The sequence below is a fragment of the Manis javanica genome, chromosome 12 (genome assembly GCF_040802235.1).
Source record: "Manis javanica isolate MJ-LG chromosome 12, MJ_LKY, whole genome shotgun sequence".
Lineage (NCBI taxonomy): Eukaryota > Metazoa > Chordata > Mammalia > Pholidota > Manidae > Manis > Manis javanica.
Genome location: NC_133167.1, coordinates 93,875,629 through 93,889,160, shown reverse-complemented (window position 1 = coordinate 93,889,160; position 13,532 = coordinate 93,875,629). Strand labels below are relative to the sequence as shown.

At 37.6% G+C, this 13,532-nt stretch overlaps 1 protein-coding gene across 3 annotated transcripts in view; it reads left to right on the top strand.

The window, feature by feature from the left end:
- The window catches only part of LONRF1 (LON peptidase N-terminal domain and ring finger 1), a 30,932-nt gene that overhangs the window by 2,551 nt on the left and 14,849 nt on the right, over window positions 1–13,532 (top strand). For all 3 annotated transcript variants that reach the window (XM_036997444.2, XM_036997461.2, XM_036997453.2), the window contains exons 2-3: window positions 9,704–9,822; window positions 10,849–10,971. In XM_036997444.2, coding sequence (XP_036853339.2) covers window positions 9,704–9,822; window positions 10,849–10,971 — 242 coding nt within the window. The remainder of the gene's footprint in view (window positions 1–9,703; window positions 9,823–10,848; window positions 10,972–13,532) is intronic.

Sequence of the window (13,532 nt, the reverse complement as noted above, 5' to 3'; positions counted from 1 at the left end):
TCTGAAGTCAGCTGCTGCATAAGAATTCAGGTCTTAATTCCATCGGAAAACAGTGAGTCCATTTACTAAGACCTAGCTTATTGCTCAATGACCAATAATGTTTTTATTAAGGAAGATTCTGGCCTTGAATTGAGGATGTTATTTGTAACAGAAAAAGATGGTAAAATCTACTGTTTTCTCCTTTTTTCAATTTGGATACTCTGTCCATGGAATTTTGCCCACTCAGCTACTTAATTCTACTACTGCAGGACTAGAACCCAGGTCTCCTGACTTACACCTCGTTAGCCTGTTTTCCCCTCATTTTTAGGTCTTTGGAAAACTGTTAGTACCATACTCAAAAAATATCTGAATAGTACTAACAAGGGTAGCTTTTTTCATCCTTTGGATTTTTAGTGCAAAGTAGGAGGAAAAAAGTATTAGAGCTAACAAATTATAGTTGGTACAATACAGATAGTATGTGTGTAGCAGTTTATGGGCAAAGGTAAAAATGTTTAGTAGAGTTATAAATCTTTTTATACAGTTGGGCTTAATTTTTTGGAGTCAGGCGATTGAAACATACTTAGATAACTATAAAATGGTTATTAATAATTCTTGTTATTGTTACAGTGAAAAAAGGCCTTCCCTATAATTTTTCCCTGGAATTATTATGAGAGAAGTAAATACTATTAACTAGAAAAAAATGAACTAGTCTACAGTTAGCTCACACACATCCAGCTTTACCCATCAGCAAGAGAGGAAAGCTTGAAAACCTTTGCCAAAATCAGAGAAGTTTCCCGTTGAGATTACATAAGTTTCTGTTGAACTGAAATATATTTAGATAACATTTAATCCATTGATCTTTTGGTATTAACACTCCGATGTTTCATAACTTTTTTTTTAGTATTCAGGGATATTATGTAGACATCTTTTCTGCATTGAATCTTTTTATACTTTAGTCCTTTGAAATGATCCCACTTGGCTATGCTGGATTCCTTTTATTTTTTATGAATTTTTACATTGACTTGTCACCTCCCTGTGTACAGCTGTTGTCTGGAAAGCCTGTCTGGGGAGACCTCTACCAACGACAGGGTACTTGACTGTGATTGAGAAAGAATTCACGGGCAGGTCCAGCAGAGTAGTTTAGTAAAGCAGAAGTACGAACTCAAGGAGGGAGAGCTGAGCAGCATGGTGGACCTCAGGTTGGGTGGTCTTACAGAGTTGAAGCAGGGGGTGGAATATTCATCGGGGTAGGTGGGGTTTTCTGGAGTAGGGAAGGGGTTTCCCGGATTATAACGTGCTCTTTATCCTTCGATGGTTTGTCTCGGAACTGTCATGGCGCCAAGGGGCTCAAAATTAAGTACGCTTAGGAACGTTAAATGAATATGGAGGTGAAGTCAGGGTCAACTCCTCCTCCATGTTGGAACCAGCCAGTTTTGTCAGGTCTGTTATCTATAGTCTCACTCCCCACATCCCGCCAGAACAGTTTACACGGAATGTTCCGAATGTAAACAAGCATCTAACTGAATGTAAACACCAGCCAAAGTCCCCAACTCCTTCCCTGCTCCTGTTTGGCTACCTACCTGCTGTAACACAGCCCTCTCCCACAGAAGACAGCAGAGTTAAGTGTAACTTACAGTTTGATCTGGTTTTAAAAAGATAAAGGCCATGAGAGGGAGATTTTATTTGAAATACTTGGAGAAGGAAGTTTTTGTCTTTAATATTATATTGCCTTTGAATTATACCAGTTATTTTTGAATTCTTTATGTCATTTGACCTTCACTAAGAATTCTGCTGAGTACTCTTTTCCTCACAAGGAAATACAGGCTGGCTAGTGGTTAAAGCTGTGCACTCCGGAGCTGAGTACCTGGGCTGAATCCCACTGCAATTCTCCACTTACTCTCTGACCTTCGCCCTGTTGTCTAACCTGTCTGGTTTTGGCTTTCCTTCTCTGAAAAGTGAGAATGTATCTATCTCATGGGTACCAATAATAACAACCACCTAGGGCTTGTTGGGAGAATAAAGTCAAAATGTAAAGGACTGTGATTGGTGCCTGACAGAGTAAATGCCCAGTAAATATTAATTAAATATCTAAAGAAGGCAAAAGTTGTGCTGCCACTAGACAGTGATGTAGCTAAAATTGAAATCTAAATCTTGTGATGCTAAGTCCTGTCCTTTTTCCCCCACCACATTCATAATACTGCCACAGGCTAAGTGCTAATTCTAGACTACATAGGTTAAATTAGTAGGAACACATCTTTGCGTAATCAGTAATACATAGATAGATACTGCAAGGCTTTAGCTGTAAAAAAAATTAGTCAGATTATATATAGGTGATGGCTGAATACATTTAAAGAAAATGTAAATGGTTTTTTATACCTTAACTAGATTAGGGTAAAGAGATTTGAATTTAATCAGTAAACTTTATGTATGACCTAACATACTCTGTAAAAGATTTGTAATAGCAAACACTGGCATTTATATGATGTTTTATTATAGCTCCCCCAAAAATTTCACTTCTGTTATCTTAACTGATCCTGACAAAAGAGTATGTGACCTAGAAGGGCATGCGTTAGTAACTGTAGTTCACAGACTGAAAAAAGAGCTCCAGGAGTTTTAAGTGACGTTTTTAAGGGAAGTAAGTAACCAAGTTTGAACTGAAAGCAGAAATCAGGTATGTGGGTATTGCTTCTAAGACTAAAGCTGATTTTTAAAAATAGCATATAAATCATAAATCTTAAGTATTCTTAAATATTTACTTAATAAGATTTATTGAGTACTTACTACATACCACTAGGCATTGTTTCAGGTGCTGGAAATACAGAAGTGAACAAAATAAAGCCCCTGTCCTAATAGAGTTTATATTTTCTCTTTTAAAATTGTAGCAAATTGGTATTTATTGGAAGATGAGCTAATTGCTTAGTTGACTTGTAACAAACTGAGCCTGTATATCTGATTCATTCTTTAATTCAGAAGTAACTTTAAGGATTTTTGCAAAGCCTAAGGGTCACTATAAAGATCAGTTTTAATGGCATATTCTTATTGATATAGAAAATGGAAAAAGGGGTTATATAAGTCAGTATTAAGTGCTCTGTTTTAAGTAAATAATTTCAGTGTTTTTCCCTGTTTTTAATTCGTCAATGCAAAATTTACCAAAATTTGGTTGTCTTATATTTCTAGTTATTTGTATATTAACCTTCAGTTTATTCAGAATTGTTGTTCTATTCGGTGAAATATTTCTAAAAGGCTTAAATATATTCAAGTGAAATTATAAATGATTTTGTGTAATATTCTGCCTCTTGGATTGTAAAGATTTTTTCAAAAATGTTATATTTTACTATAGAAGATGAATGACTTAAAACTCTAAAATGCAAGATAGAAGCTTTTGTTCAAATTTTTTATTTTTCTTTGATAGAATAGGATCAGTCTTTCTTTTTTTTTTTTTTTTTTTGCTTCCCTCCTTTTGTCCAATCTGTACTATTGCCCTGAAGATGTTTCTCATCTAGCTAAGGTTGATTTGGGTAAAAAATACTCTCACTTCTTTATCTTCTTGTTTGGGAATATTGATTTGTTAACAACTATTATTTAGTGTCTCAGGCCGTGTGTTAACTGTTAACATTAATTACCTTATTTAGTCCTCATGACTATTATAAAGTGACAGTGTCACCAGCATTTTAGCATTTTATAGGTAAGCAGACCAAGGTTCACAGAATTAGGTAAACTGTCCAAAGTGGATCTGAACCCAGGTCTTCTGCTCCAGTGGTTATGATCTTAATGCCAAACTGTTATTCCTGGACTTTGTTAATCAATCACTAATAACTTGTCATTTGGCAGCTCTTAGCTAACTAGCTATGATAACCAAGTCCTACCATTCCAAACTTGATAAAGTAATAGAAACAAAGCAATTGGTATTTTGGTTATCCATTGAAATTCTAGAATTTCATATAAAGCTAAGAAAAAGGCACCCAGAAGGAGGAGTAAAAGATTATGAACAGGGAATTTTATTCTTACACATAAATAATCTAAATAGTCAATAAATACATAGTTTTAAAAGTCAAACTCACTGAAGAAATGCACATTAAAATAACAGTGCTTTTTTTGTTTGTATGTTTCCAGGGAACAAAAATACACAGCTCATGGAAGTGTAAAATAAGTAAATTCTTATAAGAAGGAGGGCTAGCAGAATGTATTGAAAGCTTTGTATATCCATATAACTTTCCACACAGTCATTCACCCTAACAGAAAATAAGGAAATAAGCAGATACTTAATGAACAGACAGATATTCATTGCAGTACTTCTCATATTAGCAAAAATTGGAAATAAAAGTTACCAAGTAAGGAATTTTTTAAAATTTATTTTATTATCATTAATATACAATTACATGAGCAACATTGTGGTTACTAGATTCCCCCCATTATCAAGTCCCCACCACCATACCCCATTACAATCACTGTTCATCAGTATAGTAAGATGCTATGGAGTCACTATGTGTCTTCTGTGTGCTACACTGCCTTCCCTGTGCCCCCCCCTCAACATTATGTGTGTTAATCGTAATATCCCTTATTCCCCTTCTCCCTCCATACCCCGCCCCCAACACCAGTCCCTTTTTCTTTGGCAACTGTTAGTCCATTCTTGGGTTCTGTGAGTCTGCTGCTGTTTTGTTCCTTCAGTTTTTGCTTTGTTTTTTATGCTCCACAGATAAGTGAAATCATTTGGTACTTGTCTTCACTTGGCTTATTTCACTGTACATAATACCCTCTAGCTCCATCCATGTTGTTGCGAATGGTAGAATTTGTTTTCTTCTTATGGCTGAATAATATTCCATTGTGTGTATTTACCACATCTTCTTTATCCACTCATCTACTGATGGACACTTAGGTTGCTTCCATTTCTTGGCTATTGTAAATAGTGCTGTGATAAACAGGGGTGCATCTGGCTTTTTCAAACTGGAGTGCTGCATCCTTAGGGTAAATTCCTAGAAGTGGAATTCCTGGGTCAAATGGTAAGTCTATTTTGAGCATTTTGAGGAACCTCCATATTGTTTTCCACAATGGTTGAACTAATTTACATTCCCCCCAGCAGTGTAGGAGGGTTCCCCTTTCTTCACATCCTCGCCAACATTTGTTGTTTGTCTTTTGGATGTTGGCCATCCTAACTGGTGTGAGGTGATACCTCATTGTGGTTTTAATTTGCATTTTCTTGATAATTAGCAATGTGGAGCACAGAGTAAGGAATTTTTAAATGGATTGTATATGTAGTAGGATACTTTACCGCCATTAAAGATTGTGATGGATTTAATTACATTGACAAAAAGTCAGGGTATGAACAGTAAGTATATAAGGAAATTTCATAAATTACACGTTAAAAATGTAATCTACACACAGAAAAAGTACAGGTTATATGCCAACACTGGTTATTTCTTTGTGGTGGGATAAGATTTTTAATTCATCATTTTCTGTACCTTTCAAACTTTACAAGTAAATATTTTATGACTTTTGTAATCTGAAAAAATGTTTCTTGAAGATGAGCTAAAGAAACAGACCTATAGACTCCTGTTATTAATCACATATCCCTAAGGACTGAAACAAAGATGTGAATCTGGACTGTAGAGAATTCTCTCCTCTCAATCCATGAAATGCCTTAGGCAGCTTAAAACTAGTTTCCTCAGATATTTAGCAGAATTTTATTTTACTTTTTTTATTTGCCTAATGACACAATGTTCCTGGAGGAAAAAATCAGAGAGTGAGTTGAGCTTAAGGGGACAGAGTTTCCCCTAGTTTAATAACCATTAGGCAAAGCTAGGATATGAGGATACAAAGATGGGAAATAATGGAGGGAGCCCAAAAATAGGTTTTAAAATTAATATATGCACATACTGTGAAGAAACACAACCATAGCAAACACGTAACTAGGGCTTACAACATAGGCAACCCCATTCTAAGTTTTGTGCATGCATTAACTTACCCTCTTGAGTAATCCTGTGAGGTAAATACTGTTATTTGAACAATGAGAACTCAAGCCAGCCTGCCTGGTGTAGAATCTTGAATCCACCACTTACTAGCTGTTTGATCTTGCACAAGTTACTAAAACTCTCTGTGCCCAGTTCACCTATCCCTAGAAGTGTGGACAATGCTAGACCCCCATGAGATTGTTCTGAAGGTTGTGAATCGCTTAAACAGTATGTAGTAAGTGGTGTATATTAAATGAAATTACAATTCAGACTCCTCTGTTGTAGCTGTGGAAACTGAGATACAGAAGTGTTGGTAATTTGCCCTGGTCACACACAGCTTGTACATTGAGGGGAGAAGCCAGGTGAATGTCGACAGTCTGACTTCAAAGCTCAACCCCTTGATGCTTATGGTGTGTGCTGGGTGGAGGCAGACTCAGAGAAAAGCATGTTGAGAAGAGATTGGTGAGCCCGAGTCCTGTTGGCTGAGAACAAGTAATGCAGACAGAGGGGAGGAGGGCGCTCTGTGAGCAGAGGCTGAGGGCGTGAAGTGGGCGGTACACTCGGGCAGGGGGGTGCCTGGGTGTTACTGGAACCTAACGTGAGAGGCTGGTCGTGATGGGAAGTAAGGCCAGAAAGGTGGGCGGGAGGCAGGTGGGGAAGGACTTGTGTTGTCCTCAACACCCGTTCTTTCTTGAGGATGATGGGAACACAGGGTAAAACTGCAGGCAGGGAGGGCAGGCGACGGCAGTCGTCCTGAGTGACTGGAAGCCCAAGCGAAGGCTGTGAGGGGTAGGATGAGAGAAGACTGGGACAGATTTGAAAAATGTCATAGGAGGTAAAGTTGGCAAAGTGAGGGATTGGAGTCGGGAAGTCAGTGGTGTCACTAATAGAGAAGACAGTGAGAAGACACCTTTATTTATTTATTTTGGGTGGGAGAGCATTCAGGATTCATTAAGAGGAAAATTACAGCTGGCTGTTGGACATGTGATGTGGCTGGAGGCAGGGTGAAAAAACCAGGACTGAAGATCAAGATTTGGGAGTTAAATCATGCTCAGTACAGTTGGCCCAGACCACAGGTTTCTTCGTTTCTTCGCCTTTTCAGCAAGCTGAGTTTATCATGTGCCAGGCCCTGTGGACACCTGCAGTCTTGGCCCCTCCCTGATGGCGGGTGCACTGAGGGGCCAGCGAACAGTGAAATACCTGTTGACTTAACCAAACGAGTTAATGACACAACCAGGGCGGATCGCCTTTTTTTTTTTTTCTTTAACAGTTGCCTTTGGAAAAAGTTTAGAGGCAGAGCAGACATTCTCTATGCTTTGACTATTCAAACTGTGTGCTTTTGGCTCTATTTCATAATCAAGAAGGGTTTGAAGTAAGTAGTGGGGTGGTCCTAATCTAATGTCGTTCTAAAAGTATTGGGAGTGCGAACTCACCTGATGAGGTGTTTCCGCCCCCTAATAAAATCATGCAAAATAATCGTCCATTAGTATCTCAAGTTCTCAACAAATAGATTACCTGGGAGGAACTGGGAGCAAGAATTTTTCAGTGGGGCCCTCCTGTCGTCTCTCCTTAGAGTAACCTTCTGCTCCTCTTACCCGGTGGTCACAGGCGTTTTAGGACCCCTTTTGGAGTCTCCAGAGCCTGGGCGTTCTCGTGTTGAGAGGAGAGGCCACACAGCCTGTTTCTCCTCGGTCAGAGGGGAGAAGTGTGGCACAGGGACTGGGTGTTTCAGCCGCCGAGGTCTCCGTCACTCCTTCTGACCTAAAGAAACTGTGTAAAGGTGTGATGATAGCGCCGTGACTGCGTTGCGTATTCAAGAGTCCTGAATGTGCGTGAATGAGGTGTGGTGCAACGGGGACTTGCTGTAAAATAAAACTTCTGACATTTTTAAAAAGCCCAGCAAGGGATCCAGTCGTGGTATGGGCTGCCTGCTGGAACAGTGAGCTCCCTGTGGTGTCCAGGTTGCTGCGGATACACCCCAGCTGTGCTGCAGAGCTGCAGCCCCTTACAGCTCAGGGCTTCTGGCGCCAGCACGTTGACTGCTCCTTTTTGGACTGTTTTGGCACACACTGCTCTCCCTTTTCTGAACTCAAGTTGTGCGTGTCAGATCAGGATTCATGATGCCATTACACAGTAAAAGGGTTCAAATTAGATTGTAAGCTCCTCGAAGACTGGGGTAAGTTACATCTAGTGAACACCGACAGGGTCTAGCGATCATACTGTGCTTTTATTTTTTTATTTTTATTTTTTGCAGATAATTATTTTTTATTGAAGGGTAGTTGACACACAATATTACATTAGTTTCAGGTGTACAACACAGTGATTAAACATTTATATACATGATAATTCTAGCTACCAGCTATCACCATACAAAGTTGTTACAATATTTTGACTATATTCCTTATGCTATGCATTACATCCTGATTACTTATTTATTTTACAATTGGAAGTGTGTACTTTTTTTTTTTTTGAGAGGGTATCTCTCATATTTATTGATCAAATGGTTGTTAACAAACAATAAAATTCTGTATAGGGGAGTCAATGCTCAATGCACAATCATTAATCCACCCCAAGCCTAATTTTCGTCAGTCTCCACATACTGTGCTTTTAATTGTGCGTTTTTGTCCAGAGATAATGATTTCCAATTACACTGCTTTAAGAAACAAAAAATATTCTAGACGTGCCTTTTTTTATTTAGGAAGTAAATCCATTCTTCTTCGAAGTTTTTCATTGGTATAAATTTGAGGGAACAATGTAATTCCAATTCTCAAACATCATCAACTGAAAAAGATATGTCCAATTTAACTGTTAAATTGAGATGTATCTGTGGAAAAGCAGTCATTTAAAAACTAGAGTAAACCAGGGAGCTTTTGGAGAGTTTTATTATGTATTTTTTTCTTTTGAATGAGGCATTATGGGTCTTTATTTCATAAGCATATATTTTGGAAAGCTTCAGAGATGAATAGCTTTAAAAGAAGAGTCATTTATTTCATCTGTAAATGTACTAAAAATTAGTTTCTTGCATGGACTTCAGTTTTAGAATCTATAGTCACTGTAATACAGCAGCATAGGTGAACCAGCTGTCTGAAACTATGAATGCCATTGGATACTAATTTGGTTTCACAAGCAGAGATGTAGAGAATAGTGAAATTATCAACAGAACTTTTTTTCCTCAGAAATATCTGACATTGAATCTATTTGAGGATGTCCCACTACCATTCTTGTCAATGGCAGGAATTAAAATTTTGACCTCAAAATAGCTGATTCTTACCAACCCACTTTTTCCCAAATCAAAACCATCATTTACCCTTGCAAGATTGAGCATTGGCTAGTCTTTGTTACTATGGAAATACAACGTGCAGTGATTACACATATGGTTTATAAATAAGGATTTAGAAATTGGGGTATAAAAATTAAGATATGCCATAAAAAGGAGAATTTTCTAAACATCTAAGACATGTCCTTTAAATCTATACAGAATGCCCTATTTTAATAAAACATTCATTTTCTTAGAGGTGATTATCATATTATAAAAATATTTCTAGTATTATTAAAGCATACTTTTTCCATTGAAATAGTTCACTTAAAATGATATGATATAACTTCTAGATAAAATTCAACATGTAGATGGCTTGCACTTATGCTGTGCTTGGCTCACTACCTTACTTTGGGAATTACTGACTGGAATCAAATCAATTCTCAATCTAGCATGATGTATTTTGTGGATTATACTATAGTCTGTTAAAAATCAAACCTTTATAAAATATTTATTTCAGAGCCCAGTGACGTGACTCTAAAAATTTACAGAGCTGAATCATATGCTGGTCTCCAAGAGTTTAAAGCAGCCATAGAAGATTTAAATGCAGTTCTCTTTCATCTGCCAAACTGGCCTGAGGTAAAAATTACTGCTTTATATTTGCATAAATTTTAAAATTTCATTTGTAGGGAACATGCATTCAATCATGGTTATAAGTTTTAACAGACTGGATTGGTTGATTCTAAATAAAACATAGAGTTCTAGAAATCTAGGGTCAATATTTTGAGCAGATGACTATCATCTTGACAGTTTTTTTAAATGATAAGAAACCTTTGTTTCCTAACTAAAGATCAGTTGAATTTGAGGCACAGGAAAAAAAATAGGGACTTCTGTATACAAAATTTCCTCATAAATTTCACCATATTATGGTGGTGGATTCAAACTGGACATTGAAGTTTACTAATGGAAAGAGAAGAGATCCTTGAAGCTGGAAAACTGATTGAAGCGATGTAACGAGAACTAGATGGTTAGGCAGGAATGTAGTGCCAAAGATGGGGGCAAAGGAAGTTGCCTTACCCATATGGCTTTTAAAAAGAATTGAAGCATGTGTATAATATAATCAGTTTACTAATTCTCCCTTTTATCAAATTGCAGAGGCAAATGAGTTCATCTCCCATAGGTGGTCATTAAGCTACAAGAAATTTTGTGCGACTTTTTCCTCCATTCAAAACTGTGCCTTTGAAGACAGTATAGTAAGGGTGCTCTAAAAATTATAAATTAATAAGGAAAATGATACAGAATCCTATGATGGCACGACAGCTTCGTACAAGGCAAATGTAAATGAAGAATAAGGGAAAATGATCTGTCTGGACAGCTTTAAAATGGTTTTCAAAAAAAGGAAGAACTCTCTGGACTTAATCATTGAAGTGATATAAGTAGGAATATGGTTTTAAAGTAATTTGCTGGCCTCAGCTCCTCCGTAAGTGCCTCTCCAGGGTAGTGTGTAAATATACCTTTAAAATGCTTTGAGCTCCTCAAGAGTCATTCCACATTTCAAAACGAGCATATCCAAGCAGACCTTTTTTCCTCCCCCTTCATTTGATAACGATTTTTTAAAAAGACAGTTCTGCCAGTAAGTGTTGTGTATATGTGCTTTTATTGAAGGTTTACTTCAGGAAAGGGAAAGTCCTCCACGATGCCGGATTTTTAGGTGATGCCTTACAACTATTTCTTCAGTGCTTAGCCCTTGATGAAGATTTTGCACCTGCAAAGCTAGAAGTAGAAAAGGTAATCAGTTTACCAACCATAATAATTCTAGGCAGGGCTAAGATACAGGTCTTTTTTAAAATGCTAATTATAATGTGTTTGATGCAGATCTCTTTGGGTTCATCTCTTTTGGAACTCTCTGGGTTTTCTGGACCTGAAATGCCTGTTTCAGCCATTTCTTCCATTAAGTTTTCTAGCTCTTTCCCTTCTCCTTCTGGGATCTCTATTCAGGAATTTATATCGGCATGCCTTTTGCCTTTCATTTCTGGTCTAAACTTTGCTTACTTTGTACGATTGCCAAGAATATTGCCCAAATCTTTTGGAGGGGGGGCAGGGCTTAGTTTTCTCAGTAAGCCATATATTGTTTCCCAAACAACAAAGTTTGTTCTATGGTACGTTAATTTGGTATTAATTAAAAGAGAAAAAGAAGGGGGTTCTCTGGTCAAATGACTTTGGGAAATACTGGGTTAAACCAAGTTCAACAAGTTTCTTCAAAACTACTCAAAGAGTTTTTGCTATGTGCCTGTAACAGTAGCAATCAGCTTTTGTCACTTACTCACACACATGGAGTATCTGGAAAGACTGGAGTCTTTGCAAACTCTTTTGGGAAAATCAGCCCTAATACAGTTTCAATGCCCAGTCATGATGGTTCTCCTCAGTGTCCTTAAAACATGCCACATTATTTATCACCTTTGTAGTGTTTCATAGAGTGAGGCTTTTTGTCAGAATCACCTTGGGTGCATGGTAAACATAAAGATTCCTGGGCCCCACCACAGACCTTTGGAATGAATGTCTCTTGAATTGGGATATAGTTTAACAAGCACCCCAGGAGATTCTTAGGTAAGTTTTGAATTTTTTTCTCAGATCCACAGTGCCTTATGAATCCAGCTAACAGTGGTATATCTTCCATGACATTTGTTTGCATATACATTCCAGACCACTGAGTTAACAAAAAGTTTTTGTTTACTGTTGTGCTTTCTGGCTGTTCTGTATTTGTTAGTGTTACCTGCCTGGTGAGATTGCAGAGTTCTAAGAGCTCATAATTTTGCATTTTCCATGCTGCTGGGTATCCTTATATTTCTGTCAATATTTGTTAGTAAGGTCAGGTGAGTACAAAACAAACTGATGCTCTGAAATATTTGCTTTTCTCCAGTATGCTTTTTGTAAATTGTGGTATAATTTGAATGTAATAATATACATGGATTTTTACAGTTCAGTGAGTTTTAAGAAGTTACACATCCACGTATCAGCACCGCAGTCAAGATACAGAATATTTCCATAACCCGGAAAGTTTCCTCATCTCCTTTCCAGCAAATGCCCCTATCTCCCTGCTCTCGGGGGAAACTCCTGCTCAGATTCCTGTCACTGTTAGAGTGGTTTTCCTGTTCTAAAGCTTCATATAAGTGGTATAGTGTGTACTCTGTTGTATCTGGCTTTTTTTGCTCAATGTAATATTTTTGAGTTACATCTGGTAATTTCTTTCTTTTTTATTGTTCACTGAGTATTACATTCTGTGGCCACACCGCAATTTGTGTTGCTCAGAGTTTGTAGTGATCTTCATTTGGATTGTTGCCAGTTGCTGCCATGAACACTGTTGTACCTATGTTTTTATATAGCTTAGGTAAATACCTAGAAATAGTGTTGATAGTTTCTAGGGTAGATGTGTGTTAATAACATTTTTTTTAAATCAGGGGAAACATAAGAACATACACAGATTCCTAACTGTTTGTTCATTAAATGGGTGGTGCTTGAGACCTACCAGATATGCACACTTTTATTTACGTTGTGTTTCCTTTTTCTTTACATTGTAATGATTGGTGAATAATTCTAATTTTTGTGTATTTGAAATAGTACAGCTGAAAAACCAAACCTCCAAATTTAGACATTAAGAAGTGCTCTGCTGTACATATAAATACAGCTAACTTGACAATGAAAAAAATTTGAATCCCTCTCGTTTCCTTCTAGGCAGGTTCACCCCCTATCATAACCTACCCTGCTTCTTGAGAATTTTAGATCTATTCCTGATGGAAGCACCCAGAAATCTTGGCACTGCAGCTGCCTCCAGGTTCATGCCCAGCTGTAAAGGGACAGCTGCTGGGAGATGCTCCCACCCAAGTGCTGGGCAGTGGTGATGGCCCGTGCAGCGTAGTTGTTCAGTAAGAACCTAAATTCAAAAGCTAAATTTATATAGTTAGAGGTCCTAGATCTTTAGCTCATATACACATTCTGAGGTCCAGCCTTAAAATATGCATCCGAGTGAACCATGGACTATTTGGGCAGGATAGGACTCGCTAATGTTCATAGGTGACTATTTTCTACTTCTCTTAAAGGTCTCTTCTTTCTGCAATTCTTGTATTAAAATGTCAGCTTGTACTTGGGGTACTTTCTTAGGCTGTCATTCTGACCACTCCCTTGCCTTCCTTTTGAATCCTCTCTCTGGGGTAATTGGGCCGCACTGAGGCACACCTTGGGTTTTGCAAGACATTTTTTTTAAATCAGCTTGGCAGTTGTGTTTAGTCCTTAATCTGTTCCTTCTCTGCTCACTCAAAACAATATCTGCTATGAATTCTCTAAAAATTCTT